This window comes from Leptomonas pyrrhocoris, assembly GCF_001293395.1.
Source record: "Leptomonas pyrrhocoris isolate H10 chromosome Unknown, whole genome shotgun sequence".
NCBI classification, from domain to species: domain Eukaryota; phylum Euglenozoa; class Kinetoplastea; order Trypanosomatida; family Trypanosomatidae; genus Leptomonas; species Leptomonas pyrrhocoris.
The window spans coordinates 183,125-206,837 of NW_015438390.1; the positions used below are offsets into that span (position 1 = coordinate 183,125).

The 23,713-nt window shown below is 59.2% G+C and overlaps 6 protein-coding genes across 6 annotated transcripts; all 6 read left to right on the plus strand.

The window, feature by feature from the left end:
* Positions 1-381: 381 nt before the first annotated feature.
* On the plus strand, positions 382-4,209 carry ABB37_09757 (hypothetical protein; the record flags this gene model as incomplete). The annotated part of the gene is made up of 1 exon (XM_015809389.1): positions 382-4,209. One exon carries the CDS (start codon positions 382-384, stop codon positions 4,207-4,209), a length of 3,828 nt encoding a protein of 1,275 aa, XP_015652064.1.
* Positions 4,210-7,617: 3,408 nt separating this feature from the next.
* Positions 7,618-8,889, plus strand: ABB37_09758 (hypothetical protein; the record flags this gene model as incomplete). The annotated part of the gene is made up of 1 exon (XM_015809390.1): positions 7,618-8,889. The coding sequence occupies exon 1, from the start codon at positions 7,630-7,632 to the stop codon at positions 8,887-8,889; it is 1,260 nt and encodes a 419-aa protein (XP_015652065.1). The 5' UTR covers positions 7,618-7,629.
* An 845-nt stretch (positions 8,890-9,734) lies between these two features.
* ABB37_09759 (hypothetical protein) lies at positions 9,735-12,932 on the plus strand (the record flags this gene model as incomplete). The annotated part of the gene is made up of 1 exon (XM_015809391.1): positions 9,735-12,932. One exon carries the CDS (start codon positions 9,735-9,737, stop codon positions 12,930-12,932), a length of 3,198 nt encoding a protein of 1,065 aa, XP_015652066.1.
* Positions 12,933-13,351: 419 nt separating this feature from the next.
* On the plus strand, positions 13,352-16,637 carry ABB37_09760 (hypothetical protein; the record flags this gene model as incomplete). Its single annotated transcript, XM_015809392.1, has 1 exon — positions 13,352-16,637. The coding sequence occupies exon 1, from the start codon at positions 13,476-13,478 to the stop codon at positions 16,635-16,637; it is 3,162 nt and encodes a 1,053-aa protein (XP_015652067.1). The 5' UTR covers positions 13,352-13,475.
* A 773-nt stretch (positions 16,638-17,410) lies between these two features.
* On the plus strand, positions 17,411-20,976 carry ABB37_09761 (hypothetical protein; the record flags this gene model as incomplete). The annotated part of the gene is made up of 1 exon (XM_015809393.1): positions 17,411-20,976. The coding sequence occupies exon 1, from the start codon at positions 17,539-17,541 to the stop codon at positions 20,974-20,976; it is 3,438 nt and encodes a 1,145-aa protein (XP_015652068.1). The 5' UTR covers positions 17,411-17,538.
* Positions 20,977-21,526: 550 nt separating this feature from the next.
* ABB37_09762 (phosphate-repressible phosphate permease) lies at positions 21,527-23,530 on the plus strand (the record flags this gene model as incomplete). The annotated part of the gene is made up of 1 exon (XM_015809394.1): positions 21,527-23,530. The coding sequence occupies exon 1, from the start codon at positions 21,704-21,706 to the stop codon at positions 23,528-23,530; it is 1,827 nt and encodes a 608-aa protein (XP_015652069.1). The 5' UTR covers positions 21,527-21,703.
* Between the last annotated feature and the right edge of the window lie 183 nt (positions 23,531-23,713).

A 23,713-nucleotide genomic window follows, 5' to 3' on the forward strand; every position in this document is an offset into this window, starting at 1 on the left:
TAGTTTTCCCTCCCTCACACTGGCAATACCCTCTGAACACGAGTTTTTCTCTTTGTGTTTTTTTTTTTGTAAGGGGCGCGCCGTAGTGGTTCGTGTGTCGGCGGTTTGTCGATTCTTCTTTCCTTTCTCGATTTTTGAACCTAATCGTGTATTATTACTACTGTTGTTATCACTGCTGCCGGTTCCTCGCTCTCTCTCTCCCGTGCAGGCAGACGCTAAAGCGGAAAGGAAAAATAATAACGCTCGTGGGTGAAGCCAGGTTTCACGAGTTTCCAGACCTGCTATTCGTCCTCTTATCTACTAATATTTGTTGTTGTTGTTGTGTGTGTGTTGAGAAGGATAACTATTTTCCATTTTTTCCATTTTTTGAGGAGAAGACAGATGGCTACCGTATCTCCCACGGCGCCTCCGAACGTCGAAGCACCGCGAACACCGGCCTCACACGTGAGCCGAGCCAGGCGTCAGGCATCAACACGCCAACATACGCGCGGTGGCAGCCACGGCGCGACCGGCGCTGCAGCGGTGGTGGTGTCGCCGCACTCGTCCGCTTCCCTTCAGCAGCAGCAGCGCAGCCCGACACAGCGTCAGCATCACCACCACCACCACTACAACAGTCGCTACAACCACAACCACCACCACCAAACTCCCGCTGGCCAGCGCTCCCCGACTCAGCCGCAGCAACAGCGGCAGCTCAACGGCAACAGCAGCGGCCACCACCGTTATGATTACCACCGGTCACCGCCGGCGTATGCGGATCTGACGTTGACGCCAGCGTCCACAACAGGCTCGCCGTACGTCAGCGGGGGCATCGTGACCCCGTCGTTCTCGCCGCTGTCGTCACCGCCGTTTCCGCTGCGGCGCCAACTGCCGCCCACGCATGGCCGCTATCGCTCCTCCTTGCCGGTGCCTCCGCCGCTGCGCAGTCTGCCCACGCCGACCGCGCCGACGAGCATGACGATGACGACGACCATCACCAGCAACAACAACGTCAGCCGCGAAGATGATGAAGATGAAGAAGATGCTCAGCAGCAGCAGCAGCAGCAGCAGCAGCAGCGAAATGCGGAGCCGAGTCGGCGTCGTGGTCTCCCGCCTCCTCTCAGTGTCTCTGCCCACACGTACCATCAACAACAACAGCACAGCAGCAGCGGCAGCGGCGGCAGCCCTAACATAGGGACGCATCACGGCTACACGCAGCGGTCTGTCCGTCAAGGGATGTACCACCGAACCACGAATCAAAAAGCGGCGGAGGTGGAGGTAGAGGAAACGAACAACGGCTTGACGACGCCGGTGGATCAGCGAATCCCTGCGATGGTGCCGCCATCCTACGACGCCTACAACCTCAAAAGCCCTGCGCACGGTGCAGCGGCTGCTTATCGCGGGACACGATATGAGAACAACCTCAGCAACAATCGTATGATGGCTGCTGCCGCTGCTCCTGCTGCCGGCACGACGGCGACGGCAGCGATGGAGGCCACCTTCGCCCGCTACCCGAGCAAGGCTGCGTTTACGCTGAAGGCTCTGCAGCCTCAGGTGGCGTGTACGCAGGTGCGCGCCCGCACGACGCGCCATAAGACGGCGGTTCTGCCTGGCGAGCCGGATTCGTCTAGCGCGTTTCGACGCGTCAGTGAGACACCGGCGGTGCACCAAGAACGCGTCCGTGTGGCAGCAGCGACGCCAGCGGACGACGCGATGGCTGCTGGGTACGTTGCGCCAGCCGATCCGCAGCGAGGTCGCTCGCCAGCTCGCGCGCGCAGTGCGGTGACGACGACGATGTCGTCGTCGGCAGTGAACCCACCCCGTCAAGTCGGCTGTGGTGTTGGCGCAAAGGAAGAGGAGGAGGAGAAGGAAGAAAACGATGCTACCCCCTGTCGTGCTGCCTTTGGAAGTCGCTGTGGCAGCTACTACGGCAGCTACGACGATGGTGACAACCCGCGTCGGCATCATCATCATCAGCAGCAGCAGCACCAACGCACCGGCGGGGTGTCGCCGGCGGTGTCGGAGTGGCGCTCGCCGAGCAGCATCGCACGCGGAGGTAGAGGCGAAGGAGTGGGGATGGGCGGGGCGTGGCTGAAGATCTCCTCCAGCATCGATGCCTCCGCCTTCGACAGCAGCGGCGGCAGCAACGACGGCTTCGGCCACCCCGGCCCGCTCACCACCTCCGTCGTCGCCTTCCATTCCACATCCTCCGTGACACCCTTCACTACCCCAGCGCGCGCAACGATGAAAACGACGAACACCACCATCGCCACCACGGCGGCAGCAGCAGCCCAGCAGCTGCGTTTGGCGTCTGTGGAAGAGGAGTCGTTGCTGTTGAGTGGACAGTGCTGTAGCACGCCGCGTGCGTTGTGCCCGCCACTCCCGTCCTTTCCTGTTGCTGCTGCTTTTCCTTCCGCTTCGGGTGCCGCGGCGGACGGTGCTCCCACCGGACGAGCGGCAACGCACGGGATGGCCGGCCCCATAGCGTCAGACGCGCCTCCCGGTGGAAGACGGCCGCTGCCACCACCGCCGCGGTCACCGGTGCCGACGGTGGCGCTCTCGTGGGGTGCCGCGGTGCCGCAGCAGGCGGAGCGTGTGAACGCACCCACATCCACCACCGCATCGACGGCGGCCACTGCAGCCGCCGCCGCGACGACCACCCACACCAACACGACGAGCACGTCGACGACGATGATGGGCGGCGCGGTGCCCTCCGTGCTGCTCTCGCCGCCGTTTGCGACGACCACGATCGACACCGACCACCCGACGGCGCGGCTGCGTTATCTCCGCGACGCCAACTTCCTGATTTCAGTTGGGGAGGAGGAGGAAGAATGTGAGGAGGACGGCGGGAGAGGTGGAGTAGCGGCAGCAGCAGCGGCGGCGGCCTCCGATGTGTCTGCGTCGTCGGTGTACTGCAGTCCGCAGCAGCTGCGCGGACACGAACGGCTGCGCCTGTCGCTCGAAGGCAGCATCGGCAGGAGTGCGATGGCGACCCCCGTCGACGTCTGCGCACCACCACAGCGGGTGCACCGGGGTCTGACGTACGACCTCGGCAGCAGCAACTACGATGTGCCGGCAACCATGACGCCGTCGTCCACCAACAACAACTGGCCGACGGCCATCTTCACCTCGTCGCTGCAAACGCCAGATGCCACAACGGTCACGACGTCGGCCACGACCACGGCGTACGGCTTCGATGGCTGGTGCTCACCGATGCAGTGGAACCCGCGTCAGGCACGCGATGACATCGAAATGTTCGCGGCGAAGGAGGCCGCTCAGTTTGCGGTGGCACAGCACCGTCGTACCACCGCAGCTGTGCCTTCGATCTCGTGTACTTCGCCCTCGCTGCTCGACACTAACAGCAGCAACGGTGATATCGGCCACGTGGTAGTGCTGCAGCGCACAGGTCTGCGTGAGCCATCGCTCGGGCACCTCAGCGCTGCGTCGCACGTCGCACGTGTCGCCGGTGCTGTGGGGGCGTCGTCATCGTCGTCGTGCGTGCTTCCGGCGTGTGTGGCGCATCGCTCGCCGGAGAATGGCCGGTGGGCCGTCCACGCGCGAGATGGGGAGAAATACTCCGCTGCTCCGAGTCGATTCTCCTATCCACCCCTACAGCAAGATGAACACCAGCAACAGCAGCAACGCGAGGCGAGGGAAGAAGCGGAGGCGGAGTGGATTGAGTTGCTCCTGCACTACCGCGATCGTGAAAACGAAGGAAGCCGCATACGACACGCGTTGGAAGACGCGATGGGGTCACCTCCGCTTGCTGCTACAACACCGGCAGCAGCAGCAGCGGCAGCAGAGCCGATCACACCACCATCCGCTGCTGCTACTCCCACCACGACCACCGCCACTGCTGCCGCCGATACAGCGACACCGTTGCTGACGAGCGCAGGAGAGCAAGACGGCGCTCGTGGCAGTGCGGCGGCGGCAGCCACGCTCGCCTGGTGGGCAACCTCGTCCATCATGCGCAACGGCTTCTCGTCCTCTTCACGTTATCCGTACACCCAGCAGCAGCAGCAGCAGAGTGCGGCGGTGTTTTTATCTTCTTCCTCACCACCGCCGGCGCCGCTTTGTGCGGCGATGTCCGCCCCCGCAGCAGGCCGAACCGTCGCGTTACAGGTGCGGCGACAGCTGCGGCTGCAGCGCGAAGCAAGTCGAATGCACAAGTGGGCGTACTTAGCAGCGCGCCTGCCGATGTACCCCCCGCGGAGGGAAGAAAGTCTGCGTTGATGCAGCGTGATAATCACGAAAAGACACTCATAGATCAGTATTTATCAATACTCATGAGCATTAGAAAAAAGCGATGTGTTGCTCTTCTTCTTTTCTTCTTCTTTCAAGTTTGCCCTTATTGATTATTTTTTTTTAGGTTGTTTGTGTTTATTTGAGATATCCTGTGAAATTCCAAACATGTCTGCGGCTGACGTTGTGCGAGCATCTCTGTGTTTCTTCTACACGGTTATCGCCGCAGCGCTGCTGTATCTTTTTTCTTCCTCTCTTTTTCCATGTTTCTTTGTTTTTGGTTTTCTCGTTAACAGTATTCTTGTTTATCTGATGTGGCTATTGTTTATGTCTACTATGCCGGCACGTGTGTGTGTGTGTGTGAGAGCGCGAGAACGTGCACGGACGTGTTTCTCCTGTATCTGTGTCTTGTTTGTTTGTTGCCCTCGCGTACGCTCCTATTTGAGGTGCTCCTCGCGAGCGTAGGCCCAACGCATCCATCAATGCTTTAATCCTCTCTATATCTACCCGTTTGATTGTTTATATATATATATATATATACTCACATTTATCCCCTCTTCATCGTTGTTGTTCGTCACGTTCAGCCACTACTCGAGTAGTGGCATCATAGAAGAAGCGGAAGCGAAAAGGGAGAAGGGAAAACACGCTGCGTCGTCGCGCGCCAGAACTTACGGAGAGAGTCATCTCGGTTGTGTGTTTTCCGCCTTCTGCAACTTCCTCCGCTTTTATTTTTTTTCCTTACTATTATTAATACTTTAACGACAGGTGGAAAGCCGTGTGAGAGAGAGAGCGCGCGCGTACACACCACAAACGTCAAGACGCAGTTATCGTCTTCGCGCTCTGCTGTCGAGCCTTCAATTGAAGCATCATGAGACGTCGAATTGCCTCTGAGAGTGTGTGTCTGTTGTTTGATTGGATTGGATTGGATTGGATTTTATAAGCTGAGGCAACGCACACTCTCTGCGCGGTTGATGGTGTTTCCACCTGTGTCGTTTCGATAACGGCCTTTCTTTTATTTCTCTCTCTCACTTCTGTTGGATCTCACAAAAGAAAAGAAGAAGAAAAAGAGTCGAATGGGGCGAGAAGCGGTATTACGTAAACAGCAATAATATAATAAAATGTAAAAAAAGATCCGCAGCTCAGGAGCGCATCGCCGCTAACTAACCTGCGCGAGCAACGCCGGGCCGTAATCGCGGCGTCATCATAAACAGAAGAAGAACTGAGAAACGGTTTTCTCCTTTTATTTCCTTTTTTTGTTAGTACTTTTCCCCGATGCGAAGGAATACCCTTCTGTGTGAGTGGGCGATTATCTCTCTCCGTTTTTTTTTGTTTTCTTTGCTGATTTGTTGACCCACAAGCCCTCCTGCCGAGTGCGTTTCTGGAGTCCTCTTTGATCTCCCTTGTATTATTATTTATCTTTCTTGCTACGCCTTCCAAAATACGAACGGCTAATTACCCTCACTCTTTGCTGTTGTTGTTGTTATTATTATTTATCTCCTTTAGCGGTAACAGTAATAATAATAAATGCAAAACACAAGACAGACCACACACGTACAAACTCATAAGAAATGGAGACGCATCCTTTTGTTGGTGGGGGGTCAGTGAGTCAGTGTCTCAGTGTCTGTGTGTGCGCTGATGGTTCCGCCTTTGTCGGAGGCTGGAAACTCGGCTCGCTTTTGTTTTGTTTTTCCTTCTGTACTCACTGCAATCGTGTGGTGTGGTGATCGCAGTTGTCCACTTCGGGACTATATATATATGACAGTAAACGAGAGTTATGCGTCTGCAAAGAAAAGGAAGTTACCGGCTCTTCTTTCTTCTTCCTTTTCTTTTCTGTCTGCTCTGTGCACGAGTGCGTGTGGCTGTGTCTGTCTGTGTGTGTGTTTGTTGGTTTCTCTCTCGAAACCTAATGACTGGCAGCAGCCGTGTTATCGTTTTTCCTGTTTTGTTTTTAATGATTTTTATCTCTTTCTTTTGTTCCCTCAGAATTCTACTCCCTCGACTGCTTCATCGCGTTTAGATTTGTTTTTTTTCTTCCTATATATGGCCTACGATACATTTCTTCTTGTTAAGGCTTTTTCTGTTTGTGCTGCATGCGGTGGAAGCGTTGACACGGCTCGCACGACGCTTTATTATTCCTATTATCCTTCTTCGGATCGAGCCTTCTCACCACTCCTCTAGAAATGCGAACACCTTCGTGTGTGTATGTGTGAGTAAGTGAGTGAGTGGTCGCGCATCGCGCCACACAGTTCATGCAAGAGAATCCAAGAACTAATTGAAAGAAAAAAAAAGATAGTAATTGCGCTCACGTAACGGCACGTCATTGCCATTTTGGTTTTATTTTTGGTGTATTTGTTGTCGTCGTTGTGGTTTCAGACTTTTTCCTCATTATTTTTCCTTTGTCTTATTTTCTTGCCATGCTGACTGCTGCTGTCTCCCTCTCTGTCGTAATGCCCCCGAAGCGGTACGCGTATATAGAGCGAGCGCGTGAGAAGGACCGGTGAGCGACAGAGCGAGACAGAGGAGGCGGTCGGCGGGGGCGGACACACGCACACACACACACACACACATGCGCACGTGCTGAAAACTACAGGACTCGTGGATAGAAGAATAGAAGGAAATAAGCGGCGTAGAAGGCAGAAGCGGCAGAAACGGCGAAACAAATACCCGCTGCCGCCACCACCATCACTACCGCTGCTGCTGCGTTATTCATGGTTAACGAAATTCGGAACTCAAACAACTTTCAAAACATTTTTAAAAGGGAAAAAGAGAGCGAGAGAGAGATACGTCGTGGTCTTTCGCCAGCACCTCTGCGCGCGACTTCTTTGTGTGGAAGTTCTTTGTTTTGTTTCTCGTCTTTGTCTGACAACGGTGGTGGTGCGTTCTTCTTCTGTGACCTTATCCGAGTCTTTTTGTTTTCCCTTTCTCTTTTCCACTGTGCGCGGCTCTGTGCAAAACCATTTTAACTGTTTGCCTCTTTCTTCCTTTTATATTCACTTTCCTCTGAGAATGAAAACGTTCAATGAACGCGAGAAACGTAAACGCTGATGACAGAGAAGCGGGAACGCGGCGCACGCGTTTCGCCATGTGTCCGTCTTGCTCTCTCCCTCTCTCCACGTCACCCGTGGCCTGACGTTGTGTGTCTTTGACAGCGGAAGCAGCGTTGACGAGGAGGGAGTCGAGAGGGAGAGGGCGTTGATGGAGCGCGCGTCATGGGTGGAGAGCAACCTGGACGATGCTCTGCGGTTGCAAGCAAAACAGAGAGACAGAAAGAGGAGGATGGGGAAAAAGAAAACGGCTCCTTTCTGTTTTTACTTCCACTGCGCCTCGAGTGTTATCCTTTTCTCCTCCTCCTCCTCTTCGTGTGTGTGTGTGTTTTGTATTACTATTATTATTTACCTAAGGATCTCACTCATGCCAGTCGTCAATGCAAGCGGCGGTGCCACAGCAGCCGGCACGGCGGCGACGGCGACGGCGTCTTCTACAAAGAAACGGTCGAAGTCTTTCCTCGCAGCACTCAACAAGATGCGCTGGGACAGTGTCCTGGCTGTGATCATCGCAAGCGACCCTTACTACCACTACGCCCCTCCGCAGACGCCAACACACAAGGCGTCGAGTGCGACGTCGAACACTGACAACACGACAGCAGATGCCCCGCCGTCTCCGCCAAAGCACCGGCTTCGTCAGTATCTGCTGTCCTCCAGCAAAACACGGCTGCTCGTGCACGCGGGTGCGGTGGGGTATCTGCTGTACGTGGTGACGCACCCTTCGCAGTACGTGCCGTGTCGCGTGGTCGTCGTGGTGGGGGGAGGTGGAGCCTCCGCCGTGTCCCGATCCGCCCCCTCCACCACAACGGGCTGCTTTCTCTATCAAAGCGCTGAAGGAATGCAGCTGCTGATGCGTGGGAAGATGCCGAGGTGGTGTGTACTGCTGCACGCCATCGCCGGCTCCCTCCTCCTGCCCCTCGCGATCTTACAGAAAGAGTCGGTGTGGTACATGCCGTTCGCGCACAAAGCGGTTGACGCGGATGCTGACGGTCGGCACCCCACGGAAGGCACAGCAACGCATCACGCAGGGGCGGCCCAGGCGCACAGCGAAGCCAAACGAGCGCAGCTGCAGGACGCACGCCGCTCGCGTCGCCGCCACGGCCTCTTCGGTTTTGTGACGGGTGCGTGTGCCGCGATGATGGTCGTCGGGGGGGTCTCCCTTCGCTCCTACAGCGTCTTCTCCGCCTCTGCGGCGAGCTCGCGCGCCGGCGTCTTGAACTTCGCCTCGGCGATACTTTTGTTTGCCGTGCCGTGGGCGGTGCTGATGCCGGCCACAACAGTCTGCGGCGTCAGCGCGAGAGCCGCCGCCCACGCGATGTTCGGAGGGGTTTTTATCAAAGCCATCCTGGCAGTCCCGTTCGAACGCATGCTCGGCGGTCTGTGGCAGCGACTGGACGGCGTCAGCGTCTCGCTGCCTGCCCGCGCAGGGGTCACGCAGCGTGCGGACGTCGGCAACGGCGTGTGTGTGGAGGTGACGCAGCAGGTGGAGGGGGCACTGGAGCGGGTGTACTACAAGAGTATTCTGGCGACGACGATCGTGTTTGGGGTGTGGGGGGTGGCGGACATCGTACGGTTTGTTCGGTTGGCGCGGCAGTGCGTGGTGACGGGTGAGGCGAAGTCGGCGTAGAGTCCTTTCTCTCTGTGTTTATTTGCTTGCTTGTTTCGTTGTTTGTTCTTCCCCGCCTTTTCCTCCGCGCACGTCGGTCGGCTGCGCTCGTTCTTCTACGCCTTCTTCTTTCTTCGCAACCAGGTGCGATGTCGAAGGATCTTATTACCCTATTGTTATCAGTTCAATATACATATATATATATATCGCTAGCTGTCTCTCTCTCTCCCTCTCTCACCCTTTCTTCCAGTGTAGAGTGCTTCGGCGCAGCACTCTACACTCATCACAACTCCTGTACGAACCACAGACAGAAAAAGTACGTCCAGATGAATAGACGGAGCGGGATGGCAAACTCGTGTTTTCATTTTTGTGAGTAGCACGTGCGCACCTCACCACGACTGCGAAGGTGCAGGAAGGCACAGCAGCAGCAGCAGCAGCCGTGTTCGATTCAGGACCGATCTGGACGCGTTTCTGTATATCCTGATATATATATATATATATATTTCTCTCCTCTCCTTCAACCCTCCTGTGTGGGTGTTCGCCCGTTCTCTTCACCTCTCCCTTCGTGTCCTTTTATTTCTTTCCTCTCCATCCCTGTCGAATTCGGCCACAACGCGCACACACACACGGACCCACCCAAAAAGGGAGAGAGAGCGAGCGAAGCGCCGCATCGGTGCCGTCGTCGTTGTTGTTAGACTTTTGATGGCGCATCGGTATTTCTTTTTCTTTCTCTTTGGAAAACAACAATTCTGGATACTCATCTCACAAGCCTTTTTTTTTCCTTTTCGATCTTCAATTCTCATTCATTTAGAAACACACACACACGCACACGAAGGGAGAGAAGAAATAGTAATAATAATAATAACATGTCGCCTTCTGCACTGTCGCGTATGCGGGTGCTCATGCTGGTTTTGGTGCTGCTGTACGTAGCAACAGCAGAGCCGCATCCACATCCAGGGGAAAGCCAACTCGCTGCCCAAGTCTCGCCCGCGTCGGCAACGGATCTCAGCGCCTCGCATCGGCTGCCCTCCAAAGCGGCCGCAGCGAGCACCGTGGACAAGGCAGAATACACCGGACGGACAACTACGCAAGCGTCAGCAGAAGAAGAAGAAGTGCGCGAGGGGGTAGACGCCGCGTTCGACGGCGCTGCTGTCCCGCGACGCACGATGCGTGACGGCACTCCTCCCCTGCGTTGTGCCGATTTGTTCTACAACACAACATCAACTCATCTTCTTCGCAGCAGCAGCAGCACGTCGCACGTCCCACATGAAGAAGAAGAGGTGTTTCGCCTTCTACCCGTTCGGGAGGACTGTTTCTTGACCCCCATGCCTCCAGCTGTGCTGGGGAGCGACCGGTGGCAGCTGTTTCGAAGTGCTGCGACAGCCGGCTCTCGCACGCACGAGAGCGACGCGGTGGCCGTGTGGCAGATCGGTCCTCACACACCCGCCACGCAGCCGCTGTTGGAGAACCGCTTCCATTTCTACTTCATGAACCTCAGCAGCAGCAGCAGCAGCAGCAGCGGCAGCCGAGGTCGTCGTCCGGATTCTTCACCCTTTGAATTTGGAAAAGAGACTTCGACAACAGCGACTGTGACGAGTGGTGTTCTCGGGCAGCTCGCGCGCCGTCTGGACGCGTACAACGACCTCTACACCTCTCATGAGGCGCGACGACGATCACCGCAGCCACACGTCGGCGCAAATGGTGTCCCAATCGTGGTGCACCGGAGCAGCGCGGGAAACAGCGGAGACGACGCACAGAAGACGAGGGACAAGGAAGCGAATGACCACGCGTATTATAATTCCTATCATTATTATGCATGTGCGTTGGAGGCCCTTCAGTCGTGCCAGGCCGCTGTGGTGTCCGTTCTGCGCCGCCTCGGTGCCCTCGAGTATGTTCAGCGGCTAGGTCAGGAGGCGTACCTCAACGCACGCGTGCGGGCGTGGTCGCGCTGGACCACCTGGACGAACGTTTTCTTCACCCGCCAGCTTGTCCTCCGCTTCCCGGTCGGCAGCTACGCGTACGACGCGCTCACACCGGCGGGGCTGTCCGCTGCTGATCGAGCGAAGCTGATGCGCAGAAGTCGCAACGACGGAGAGCAGCGACAGTTTTGTGTTGGAGGCGATTGCGAGGAGGCGGAGGAGGAAGTGGCGGCGGCGGCGGGCGATGAGGATCCTATTAACAATGATCGAGAGCTGCTTTCGCGAATGGACATGGCCGCCAGCAGCTCTCACTCCCTTCTGCGCCTCCTTTCATTTCCGCCTGTCGCGCAGCGCACACCGCACGCGCTGCGGTACGCCTGCTCGCTCTCCGCGGTGAGCGCTGCCTCGCTTATCGTGCGGGAAGATGCACTGGCTCAGGCGCAGCAACGGGAGGCAACGGCACGTCTCTTCACACCGGGATCGAAGGTATCCGCCACGTCCTTCGCCACACGATGGCTGCGTGGTGGCGGTGCGTCAACGACGCAGCACCGTGGCTCAGCCGCCACCGCGGCGGCGCCTTCCGCACCTTCGCGCGGATTGCTGGTCTCGCACGTGCTGAACTTCGTCTTTCGCCTTGTTCAGCGACTGGTGAACGCGGAGCAGGACGAGGATGTGTTCGCCGACATCAGCGGCAACACCGGCGGTGCTGCGTACCCCGGGCAAGCTTTCTCTTCGGCCACCGCGGGCACAGCAGCCGCAACGCGGTTGGGCTCCCCGGCGGTGTGCGCCGCTCGTGCCTTTCTGCGACGTGTTCGCGAGGAGTTGGGGCCGTACCAATCAACGGCCGTCTCATCGCTTCCGATGGCGCTGCAGCAGCTCATCGGCAGCCGGGTGATGCGCACACAGACGCAGCTGATCGAAGAAGAGCGGGAGACGTCGACAGCAGACACGAAACCATCAGCAGTTGGTGGCAATGAGAAACAAACCCGAATGAGACGAAGGCGGCGGGTGGACTTCATGATGGAGTGGACCGCGACGCTGCCGGCAGGGACGCCGATGTGTCTCGCGCTGATCGCCCTGCCCGACGCCGACGGATCGCTCAAGAAAGCATCGCCTGAGTTGCACCTCCGCGTCGAGGAATCACTTGTCTTCGATCAGCTGTGGTTGCTGCTGCTGCTCGCCGCCTACGCGGTGCTGCAGCTGGAGCGGTGTGTGGCGCAGAGCGCGGTGGCACGGCACATCGTCACCGGACTGACCGGCACGCTGCTGCTCGGTGTGATGGTGGTCTTCTACGTTCTGCGTGAACTACAGCGGATGTCCGTGGGGAAGCTGGCGGTGGTCGCCGCCCTCATTCTCGGCGGCTCGACGGCCGCGCTGGAGGGCATCTTCAGCGTGCTCTGGTCCTACTACAATCTCGACTCACTGTGGAGGTCACCGTCGGCGTCGCACGCCGCTGCCGAGCGAGGCGATGCGCTGTTGCTACTCGGGTTGATCGTCCTTAGCGCGCTGTTTGCGCTGAACGACTTGCTGTTTACGCTTCTCATTCCCGCTGTGTACTTCACGGCGGTGACGCGGTGGTCGATGCGGGTGCTGCTGGGGTTGCTGTGGTGGATCTGCCTGCGCCGCAACGCCGAGGCCACTCTCTGGACGGTGTCCGCGTACGTCCTCGTGTTCAACGCACGGTGGCTTTGGTGGGCGTTGTGGTCGGCGTGTTGCTTCTGCGGCTGTCTTCCACGCAGGCGCACGCCACAGCAGCCGCGCCTCGCCGCGTCATCCGGCAACGGCGTGTGGTGCTTGCAGGACCCATTGGACGAGATACCGGATAGTGCGCGGCAGGCACGTGGCTACGTGCGTCCCATCGCCGCTGCAGCTGCGGCGGCGGCGGGCACCGTCGACAACCGCCACAACGGCAGCGGTGAGGGTTACGCCAGACTGAGCACAACCGCGTCGCGGATGAAGAAGTTTGAGGAGGACGGCGCAGCCTCGACGCGGCAGGCGCTGGAGGCGTTGGCGGCACACCTGCGCGCGAACCCCGGCAAGTACGCGACGCGGCTGCGCGACCCCAACGGGGTGCAGCGGTGGGCCGGCGGCACGTCCGACAGCACCGCGCGAGAGAGCGAGGCGAGCGGCGATGATGACGGTTAGCGAAAAGAGAAGAATCGGGTAAAACGAAAACGGTGGAGCCTGTCGTTTCCTCTACTGCTCTTGTTTGTTGGATTGTTAGTTTGCTGCTTCTTACTTGTTTCGTGGGGAAAGAATCTATCGCGGGCGCCTTCGTCTTTTTACTTACCGTGTTGTTGCTGCCTCCCTCTGTCTCTCGAGGCAGTCATTGCACGCAGAAATCTTCAATATATATATATATGTATATTTGCTGCTCTCGCGTAGACAGATGCGCGCATGTCTGTCTCTCTGTTTACAAGAATGAAGACGAGGCGTGGATAGCACGACACAGCCAACTGCCTCCGTCCCTCTTTCGCTGTCTGACACACCTGTCTGTTTATTTTTTATTATTATTATGATTCGGTGTCTTCACTTTCTTTCGCTCTCTCTCCCCTCCATCTCCCAGCCACACTGGTGCTTCGCGTCCACCTTTCTATCCTGTAGCAGCAGAAGGTGATATTTCGAATCTACTTCTTTTATACTTTTCAAGCAAACCAAACCAAACCAATCAAGAAAAGGAAGGGCATCATGCGTGCGTGGCTCGATGAGATGTGGGATCGGCAGGTCGGCCTTGACGAGTACCTGCCCGGCACCCCGCACAAACACCGCCGCCTGCTCGATCTCTTTCCCTACCACATATGGGGACGCAGCAGCATGCCGAGCCAAGAGGAGAGCAGCCGCAACGTGACGGAAGCGGAGAGACGATTTCGCGAGGGGGACGCGGTGCGACGGCGGCAGTACCCGTCCTGCTTCGAGGAGGCCTGCGCGTACGGCAACCTGCAGGCGGCCATCCTCATGTGGTCGCAGGGCACGGTAGACATCGCGACCCGCAAGGCGGTGTACGAAGGCAATAACGCCTCGGCGCTGATGTGGGCTGCGTTTAAAGGGCACCTCCCCGTTGTGCGCTTCTTGGTCGATCACGCGGCGCCGTTGGAGGCGACGAACACGCTGGGTCACACGGCGTTGCAGTGGGCGATCACCGCCGGGCACACGGATGTCGCGCGTTACCTGCTCGACCACGGCGCGGACCCGTCGCACCGCGACCGCCAAGGCTTCGACGCGGCGTTTGCGGCGGTGCAGAATGATCGGCTGGCGCTCTTACTGATGCTCACGGAAGATGCGTCGCGGGAGGGTCACCTACTGCCGACGAGCGATAATGGTCTCGTATTTTATCAGCCCTCGCCTGAACAGCGCGCGCAGGCGGCGGCAGCCGGCACGCTCAACCCCCGCACGGGCAAACCGTACTACCTGCTCGACCCGTCCATGCGAGATGTGGAGGGGCACACCCTCATGCACTGGGCCGCCTACCGTAACTCCCCCGCGACGTGTCAGTACTTGCTGGATCACTGGGGTTACGCGGTCGATGCGAAGGACAAGCACGGACGCACCCCGTTCGTGTGGGCCGCGCGGGAGGGCTTTGCGGAGGTGATGGAGCTGTTGCTCAGCCGCGGCGCTGATCGAGACTGCGCGGATAGCGACGGGTGGACGGCGCTGCAGTACGCCCGCACGCGGAATCACCCAGAGGCTGTGTACGTGGTGGAGACGTACCCTATCGCTTCGATGAACGCACTCGCTAAGGAGGTGGAAGCAGAAGTTGCGGCAGAAGCAGGTGATGTGTTTCGAGCGGGCGAACACGAGCACACGAGCGACAACGCCGCCGACTCTGCAAAGACGGCGTTGCTGGGAGGTTCCCACAGCGGCCCGGGAGCGGGAGCGGCGGGGAGTGGCGGTCGCTACGTGTGCGTGCGCGACCGGCGTGCCTACGGCACCTTCCAGATGCTCCGCACGCACACCATGTTCGCCGTCATGGCCGCGTGCGGACCCCTCTACCTCGTCGCCACGTACGTTCTCATGAACGTTCTGCCGCCCCTTGTCAGCTACTTCCCTTTCGGAGTTTACTTTTTCAAGAACGTGCTGTGGACGTCGCTGCTGTCGCGGCCGACGCAGTCCAGTCGCACCGGGCCGCCGCTCTCCATCACCAAGGAAATGGGCATTGCGGCGAACATTGCGGAGTCGGTGCGGGGGACGTGGCTGTTCCGCGCGCGTGACCCCGCCAACTTTTTTATCTGGCTCTCGTTTCTACTTCTGCAGGTCTGGGCGTGGAATCAGCTGGGGCTCCCACCGCTGTTCACCACCTCCGCCAGCCGCAACTGCAGCAGCAGCGGCACGACGACGGGTCTGTGGCCCACACGTTCGCCTTCGCCGCTGCCCTCCACCGCCACCGCCGCGGGCGACGATCTCGTCCCACCGCCCGTCCACTACGTCGGTCTCGCCTTCTTTCGACTCCTCACATTTCAATCAAACCCGCTACGCCAGTTCGGCAGCGGCGGTGATGGGGGTGACGCCGCCGTCGCCCCCACCGGCCTCGCGCTCTCGCCACAAGACGTGATCCGGCACTCGCGCGTCCGTCTCGACGCGGCGACCTGCGCCTACACGGCGCAGTCGGAGTCCATCGTGCGGTGGGTGCTGATGCTTCTGCTCGTCGCCACCCTTTCCTGTGGTTTTCTGTGTAAGCTGCTCTCTGCCCGGTCAGTGATGCGCAGCTCCGAGGAGGGCACGCTACGCACGTCGCCGCTCTGGCGGATCGTCGCGGCACGGCGGTACAGCTGGCTGCACCCCCGCTTCTTCTTCCAGGAGCGCCACATGCAGTTTCCGCTGCGGGCTTTCTACTGCGCGGAGCGCGACGTGGTTGTGCGCGACTACGACGGCTACTCGAACCTGCTGGACTGCCCCATTGGGCGCTCGAACCACCTCCCTTTCGTGCTCGCGCTGACCAGCTTCACGCTCTATCAGCTTTTCATACTCACGTGGGGCTACCAACACATGCGCGCCCTGCTGCAGTGCCCGGTGCGGGAGCCGTGGTACGGCGACGCGTTCTTTGCCTTTCAGCAGCCAGAAGCGATGGAGGCGGCGCTGAAGTCGCGAGCGCCGTTTCTCTCTTCCCCGGCAGCAGCCGCCACCTCCACCACCACCGCCGCAACGACAGCAGCAGCAGCGGCTGACTCCGCTACGATGCACGCTGTCGCCTCTGCTGTGATGTCTGCCGCAGCCCCGGTGATCAGCTTTGCGTGGCTGAACAACGGAATGAACCTCCTCCTGCACGGCCTGCCCTGCCGTCAGCATCAGCGCCTTGCCGGAATCGCACAGGACTACGTGCACGCCGTTGCCGCGGCCGCTTCCAAAGCAGACGGCGGCGCACCCCCCTCACGTCTCGCCCATCACGTCCGTCGCGTGTTCTTCTTGGTCCACTACTACCTCTGGCCGACCCGCGCCTCCGCGCTCGGTGTGTGGGTACTGCACTATAGCATCCTGTCCGCCCTTGCGGTTGGCTGCGTGGCGGTCCGGCAGTGGCGCGGAGTCTGGAGCGGGGCGACGCGAGTGGAGCTCGCCAACCCGCTCGCGCAAGGGAGCGACGGTGAGCTCGTGTCCATCTTTCCAAAGGCGGCGCAGCAGGCGCAGCGGGTGGCGCTGGTGGATGCGGAGGAGGAGCGCTTCTACGCGGCGGTCAGCCCGGAGAAGGCACGGCCCGTGGACGGGCTGCCCGAGCAGGGAGGCCGCTGCATTTACGCGGACGGGAGCGGGCTGGTGAATGTGTGGAGTTTTGTGCGCGGTCGGCGGGGGCAGCGGTGGCGCGGTGCGATGACGGTCTCGTCGCACAACACACCGGTGAAGACGCCGATGCTGATGTGAGAACAGACCGAAGAAACTTTTTTTCGATTGGAAGGGAAGAAGAGGAGGGGGGAGGGGTGTAGGTATGAAAGAGGAATGTGGAATTATCACCTCTTCTATGAACACACACACAGAGACATACCTCTATATGTATGTATAGAGAGAGAGATAGTACTGATGCCTTTAGTAGTGCTGCTGGTGGAGATGATGTGGATTGTGTATTTCATGTGTGTGTATGTGTGTCTTCACTGACAAAGGAAGAAACAATAAAACTAATTGTTCTCAGCAACGTGGGAGGAAGCGAAGGAAGAGGGCACAACGATGGCTACAGCGATCGGATTGCCGGGCCGAAACGAACCTCCTCTCCCTCTCCTCTCCCTCTCCCCCTCTCGTAGCGCTTGTCGCTCCTTCGCGCCTTTTTGGCTTTCTTTGGGCTGTCGTCGTTGTTGGTGGTGGTAATTTGTGTTCTCAGCATCCTTCACTGCTGTTTATCACTTGACGTCTAACCACGCTTTTCAGGGCCAAACGAAGGAGACAGCGCAATGTGATCTGCGCAGGGTGTTTCGTTGTTGTTGTTGTTGTTGCCTTGACGGCAACACGCCTTCTGACCCCGCGCATCGGTGCGGAGACGATACGAGGCGTCTACCCTTGTCCTTTCCTCTTCTACCCCCGCCTTATTTCTGTTCTTCTTTTCGTTTCCTGTGTGTGTCTGTCTGTGTCTCTGCGCCGTGCACATCCTCTTCTCGTTGCACCGCCGGTGCTTCGTGCACGCTTCGACTTCGGCGCCTTCGTACAGGACAGCTCAGAGGGAGGAGAGAGGGAGGTTTGAATTCATAATTAGAAAGCCCTGCTGGATTCATTTGGAGAGAACACGCCGTTCGACCTTCTTTGTGCTGTCATTGTCTTATCACATTTCTGTCTCATGCCGCTCTCAAGCTCCCCTTCCACCACCACCACCACCTCCTCCTCCTCGGGTGTGGTGCACACCACGTTGCCACTGCAGGCATCACCTCCGTCGAACCAGCAAAAACAGCAGCAGCAGCAGCAGACGTACGCGGAGGTGGACGTCGACGTGCCGTCGACAACTGCACACGTCGCCAGAGCCCACAACGCCACCACACACTCCACGAACGGCAGCGATGAAAGCTACAATGATGAGGATGAGTACCATCAAGGTAATACATCACCAGGCCAGCAGCAGTCGCAGCGACGTGCAGGGACACCAACAACCGCGAGAGGACACAATGCGGATGGCAGCGATGAGCACAGGGAGTTCGCTTCCGACGGCAACGTAGAAGCGGTGGTGGACGAAGAAGAAGTAGAAGAAGAGGATGATGAAGAAGAAATACGAGATGAACTCGATTTCTACTGCCAGCCCTCATATTTGTATCCAACGTTAGCGTCCTCCACACCGCCAGAAGATCAGCAACGAGCCACGGGGCCGGCAGGACGAAACGCGTCCGGCCTGGTTCCCTCTTCATCGCAGTCGTCCTCCACCGACAGACGAGGGGATAACGAAGAAACGGACGAAGACGCGGGGGCAGCGGACCGCAACAGCATGGATGCGCCGCCGCCACCGCCGTGTCGTGGTACCCCCTCACCGCACCTCCACGCGGACACGGGGGCACACCGCAGCGAGGTCGTCCCCGCTCATGCGCCCTCTCCAACGGTTAAGCTGCCCGACGCAGTGGGTGTTGGCGACAGGGACGCACGCGAGGAACGTGTCTATCACCAGCTCTACCCCACCGCTCCACGAGACAGCAGCAGCAGCAGCAGAAGTACCAGTAGGGATGAGCAGCAGCGCTCGACGCACGACGGTGAAGCTTGTCACGACAGCTACAACGAAGCCGACGGGACGGACAACGTGTGCGTACGGAAGCCTTCGCACCGTCACCACACTCCACCGGCTGCGCCCCGCGCGATGAGCCACAGTTATCACAGCATCCATAACGACAGTAATAGATGCAACGCGGAGGCAGCAGCGGAGTCTGCTGATGGACCGTACGTGCCGCCGCTCATGGCGGAGTACGATGGAGAGCTGTTGCAGATCATTAGGAGCTACTACGTGCGCAAACGCGCTGCAACGGCAGCAGCAGCAACAACAGCGCGAACCACAGTGACGTCGGCCGAAGACGCATCAGTGGTGTCGTCGCGTGAGCTGAACGGTCCGTCTGTTGTTGGTTCATCCGTCACGCAGGGCGGGAGCGCGAGAGGCAGCAAGGGAGAGTTGTTGGCGCATACAAGCAGCAACAGCGGCGCCAACAAGAACGATGGCAGCGCTGCGGTCACAGGTGGCGACGATGGTAGCGACGCAGCACACGATCCTCGTCATCTTCTTCCTCCTCCGCGATTATCTCACACACTGGCACGTGAGGAGGAGGCATGCATGCTGGTGCAGTTACCAGCAGCGGTCGCATCCACGCAGCCGTGCCACAGCACCAACAGCAACGACCTCAGCTGTAGAGAGCAGAATACTACGGCTATGAACTCCCGGGATGTTCGTGGCGCTGCACACATCAACTATGGTCCCTCAGCGCGATCAGCAGTGCCATCCGCCTCTTTCGCGCCCGACTACGCGAGCTCCGCGTTGGATCGCATGAGCGGCGTGCGCCTCCACGTCAGCAACCACGACAACACGCACAAGAACAGCAGTGGTGGTAATGGCAGTCCATCGTCGGTGCAGCCGCGCCTCTCCGGCGATGGACGTCCCCTCACGGGAGGCACAACAAACATGAACAGCAGCAGCAGCAACGGCGGCGCGTACGCCCTACCACCACCGCTGACGGACACACAACGGCAGCAGCAACCACTACCACCTTCGCAGCGAGCCGATCCACGCTCCTTTGGGCCCTTCTCTGCAGCTCTACCGCCCGCCTATACAACTCCGCCCACGAGGAGAAGTTTAAGTGATAACGCCGCTGCGGTGACCAACTCGTCGTCTTCTGTGTTTCATCGGCGCTTCGCATCGTCGCTGCAGGAAGGCGGAGACGGCGGTGCGTACGGAGTAGACGCGCGTGAGTTCGACGCACAGAGCTACGCCTCAACGCAGCAGCCGTACCGCACTGCCTCTACGTCCGCGTCGATGGCGTTTCCCTTCTCCGGTGATGGTGCTGCCGCCGCCACGGCCAGTGCTGCGGCAGCAAACAATACCAATAACAACAGTGGTAGTAGTGGTGTTATGACGATGGACCCTGCAAGTTGGAGCGGCAGCGGGTTCTTCCGCAGCCCCGCCCTCGCCGCCGCTGGATGGGTGGGAGGGGCGATTGCGCCACGTGGCGGTGTCAGCGGCCAAAGCGGGAGTGGAGGTGCGCTCGCCAGCGGCCTCTCCGCGCTCTCCAGCCTGCCCTCCTACAGCTCGACCTCCTTCGTCCGCGCCTACGTCTCCGACATCAGTCTCAGTCTCGAGCCGGCCGTTCTCGTGTCGGCGCTGACGGCCGCGCTGAACATCATCGTCGTGGCATTCCTGCAGCACCACGTCCTCGACACCCGCGATCACCTCGGGCTGTTTCTTATCGGCAGCTACATGATCTTCGCGTCCTACTACATGATCTACTACTTCCTCGAGCGGTTCTCCGGCTCGTTCCGTCGGATCGCCTCGCAAGACAAGAAGTTCTACATTATTGGCAATTTAATCAAGGCAGGTATTCTTGTTTCGATTACCCCCTTCGCCTGTGTGCATCTAGTGAAGATCATCGTCTTCGACGCGTGGGAGAGCAACATCCTGCGCAACCTCGGCTGCATCTACGCCATTCCCGACTTCATTTCGATGATCATCGTGCGACGCATGCGCTGGTCCACGTGGATTCACCATGCCTGCGTCATCGTCTTCAACTACTTCAGCATTATGAACAACTACCAGCACGAAAACGTGTGTCGATGCGTGGTCGTCTACGCAGCCTTTTCGTCCTTCGCGTACTGTGTGAACGTGCTGCTGGCGTCGCGGTTTCTGGGTGTGTCCGTCAACGCTGCGCGCGTGTTGTCGTTTGTGGCCTTGGTCGTGTACGCGCTGTGCTGCGCGGTGAACTGGGCCTGGCAGGTGTACTACCTGCGCCGCCTGCTCACGACCGGGCACGAGCACTGGACCGTGTACGCGTACATGTTCCTCATCTCGCTTGTGATGTGGGATGACATCTACCTGAACCGGTGGCTGCTGCATCACGCTCGCAACAACTCATACGCGGCGTCGCAGCATCTTCAGCAGCACCGCATGCGACAGCAACAGCAATCACAGCAGCGGCAACCATCACCGCAGTCGTCCCCGCTTTTTGCCGCGCAGCTGCGGCCGGGACTTCTTTTCCGCAGTCAATCGGAGCAGCAGCTCCCGGGGCCGCAGATCGGTGTGCCACCGCGAGCGCTGTAAAACGAGGAGGACGGAGGGAGGGGATAAGAAGAAGAAGAAACGGCGACAGAACTTTTTTCCAATGCGCGTTGCCAGCGATTGTGGAAGGCGTCGGTTTTGTAGATCGCTCTCCGCATATATTTCTATGATTGCGTCTCTTTGAATCACCATGCACCGCTTATTTCTTTTAGTATTTCTATTATTGGCTTCTGTGCTACGCAGGCGTTGTGAAGCAGCGTCTGTTATGAGAACGGCCACGTTGAACGGCCCTCCTTCTTCCGCCGCCACCGTAATGGATCACTCGGACGGCATTGCTTTTGTTTTTGTTCTACGGTGGTGGTCGTGTTGGTGGTGGTAGCGGGAGAAAGAAGCGTCGGCTTCATCCTGTTCTCCTGGTGCGGGCTCTCCGCGTGTACTGTGGAGCGGCCCGTGTCCCTCGTCTTGTGTGTGTGTGTGTGTGTGTGTGTGTGAGAGACCCTGTGCGCCTTCGCCACTTTGCCCCTCTCCTCTCTTCACCCCCGCTCCTTCCCTCTCCACTCTTCTCTCATTCACACACCTGCGCACGCACACTAGCTAACGTTTTCACACAGCGTAAGACATTCCTCCCCTCCTTTCTTTCTTTCTTTCTTTAAAGCCCCTTCGTGCTCCTCACCGCACGGAGCATCCTCCGCGACACACGCCTCCCACTTCTCTTGCACACACACACACACACACACACACACACTCATACGCACGTACGTTCTCCAATATGGTCAACCCGTTTCTGTGGATCGTGGTTGTTGGCGGCTTCGTGTGCTTTCTGGTGGCGTGCGGCAACGGCGCCAACGATCTGGCGAACGCCTTCGGCACGAGCTACGGCTCGCGTGTGCTGACGCTGCTGCAGATCATCGTCATCGCGGCCGTGTGTGAGTTTGCCGGGGCGGCCGGGTTGGGCAGCAACGTCGCCACGACGATGTCGAGCGGCATCGCGAAGATGTCGACCTTCCAGAACGACCCGTACGTGCTCATGTACGGCTTCCTCTGCACCCTCGGCGCGTCCTTTCTGTGGCTGCTGTACGCCACCGTGGCGAATCTGCCGGTGTCCTCGCACCACGCCGTCGCAGGCGGCATTATCGGCTTCGCACTTGTCTACGGCGGCGGCGATGCCGTGGTCTGGGCTGGCCACAAGAGCACCTTCCCCTACGTCTCCGGCGTGGTGCCGATCGTTGTCTCGTGGTTTGTCTCGCCGCTGCTGGCGGGCCTGGCGGCAGCGATTCTCCACTGCGCCGGCCGCTACCTCTTCCTCGAGCGCGCCTACGCCGTTCGCCTCGCACCCTTTCTGCTGCCGGTTGTGGTGCTCGTCGTATTTTTCTTGGAGTTCCTCTTTATTTTCCTAAGTGCGGCGAGCAGCCGACTGGGGTGGAAATCAAGCCACTCCACCTGGATGGCCGTGGTGGTAGCCGTTGGCGCGGCGCTGCTGTCGCTGCCGCTGATCCCGCTGCTGAGGCGGCGCTTGGCGGCGATGGCACGATCAGCCGAAGCCCACGCTGCGGAGGAGGGCTGCGACGCAATCGAATCGATGCGGCAGTCGATGAACGGGGCACGCGTACGTCACGTCCGCACCTTCGCGTCGGCGGCGCTCGCGGCGGAGTACCGCGCTGGGCAGAAGCAGCAGCGTCGTGCGGTCATCGCGGGATTGGACGCGGGAGGTACGGACAAGAAGAACAACGGCACACAACAGCAGCGGCAGGGCGACGAAGATGCGGAGGACGACATGCTGCAACCGCCGTTGTTGGCGCCTGCGCGCACAGGTGTCTCCCACAACAACAACCAGAGCGACGTGCGCAACAGCGAGGCCGACGCACGCGCGGCGCGGAAGCTGTGTGTGTCGCGGGAAGTGGACGGTGCCGTGGTTCGAGAGGACACGTCGGAGGCAGACGGAGAAGACGCGGGCTCCACCCCTGACTCCGACAATCGCGCCACCGCGCTTCCCTTCGGTGGCGGCGCGCGTGTCGACCCCAACCACAACTACTTGGTGTACGACGAGGCGGGCGTGCTGCTGTTTGATCCTCGCGCCGAGTACCTCTTCCGCCTCCTGCAGGTCTTCACCGCCGCCTGCACCTCGCTGGCGCACGGCTCGAATGATGTGAGCAACTCTATCGGTCCCTACGCCGCCATCTACGAGATCTACCGCACCGGCACGGTGGAGAGCACGACGCACGTGTCGACGTGGCTGCTGTGCCTCGGTGGTGCGGGCATCGTGGTGGGTCTGGCCACCTTCGGTCTCAACATCATGCGGCTGCTCGGCGAGGACTTGGCGATGCTGACGCCGCTGCGTGGCTGCGCCGCGGAGGTGGCGACGGCGCTCGTCGTGTCCCTCGCCACCGTCTATGGCATCCCCGTCTCCTCCACCCACTGCATTACCGGGGCGGTGCTGGCGATCTCGATGGTCGATGTCGGTTTTCACCGCGTTCGCTGGGCACTCGTGCTGAAGATGTACGCCGGGTGGATCTTTACGCTGGTCGTCACCGCTGTCGCCTCCGCCTGCTTCTTCGCGCAGGGCATCACTGCACCGGTGCCGACCACGCCGCAGTAACCGACGCGCCCGTGTTTTTGTTTTGGCCTTTTTATTTTCTTCTCCTTTCCTACGCACCTCACTTCGTACAGTGAAGGGAGCGTTGCGCGGTTTTTTGTTTTATTCGCCGTTTTCTTGGTAATTCCCTCTCTCCGTACTTTTTTTTCCTTATGGAACGGCCCACCTGAGGGTGGTGGGTGTGTG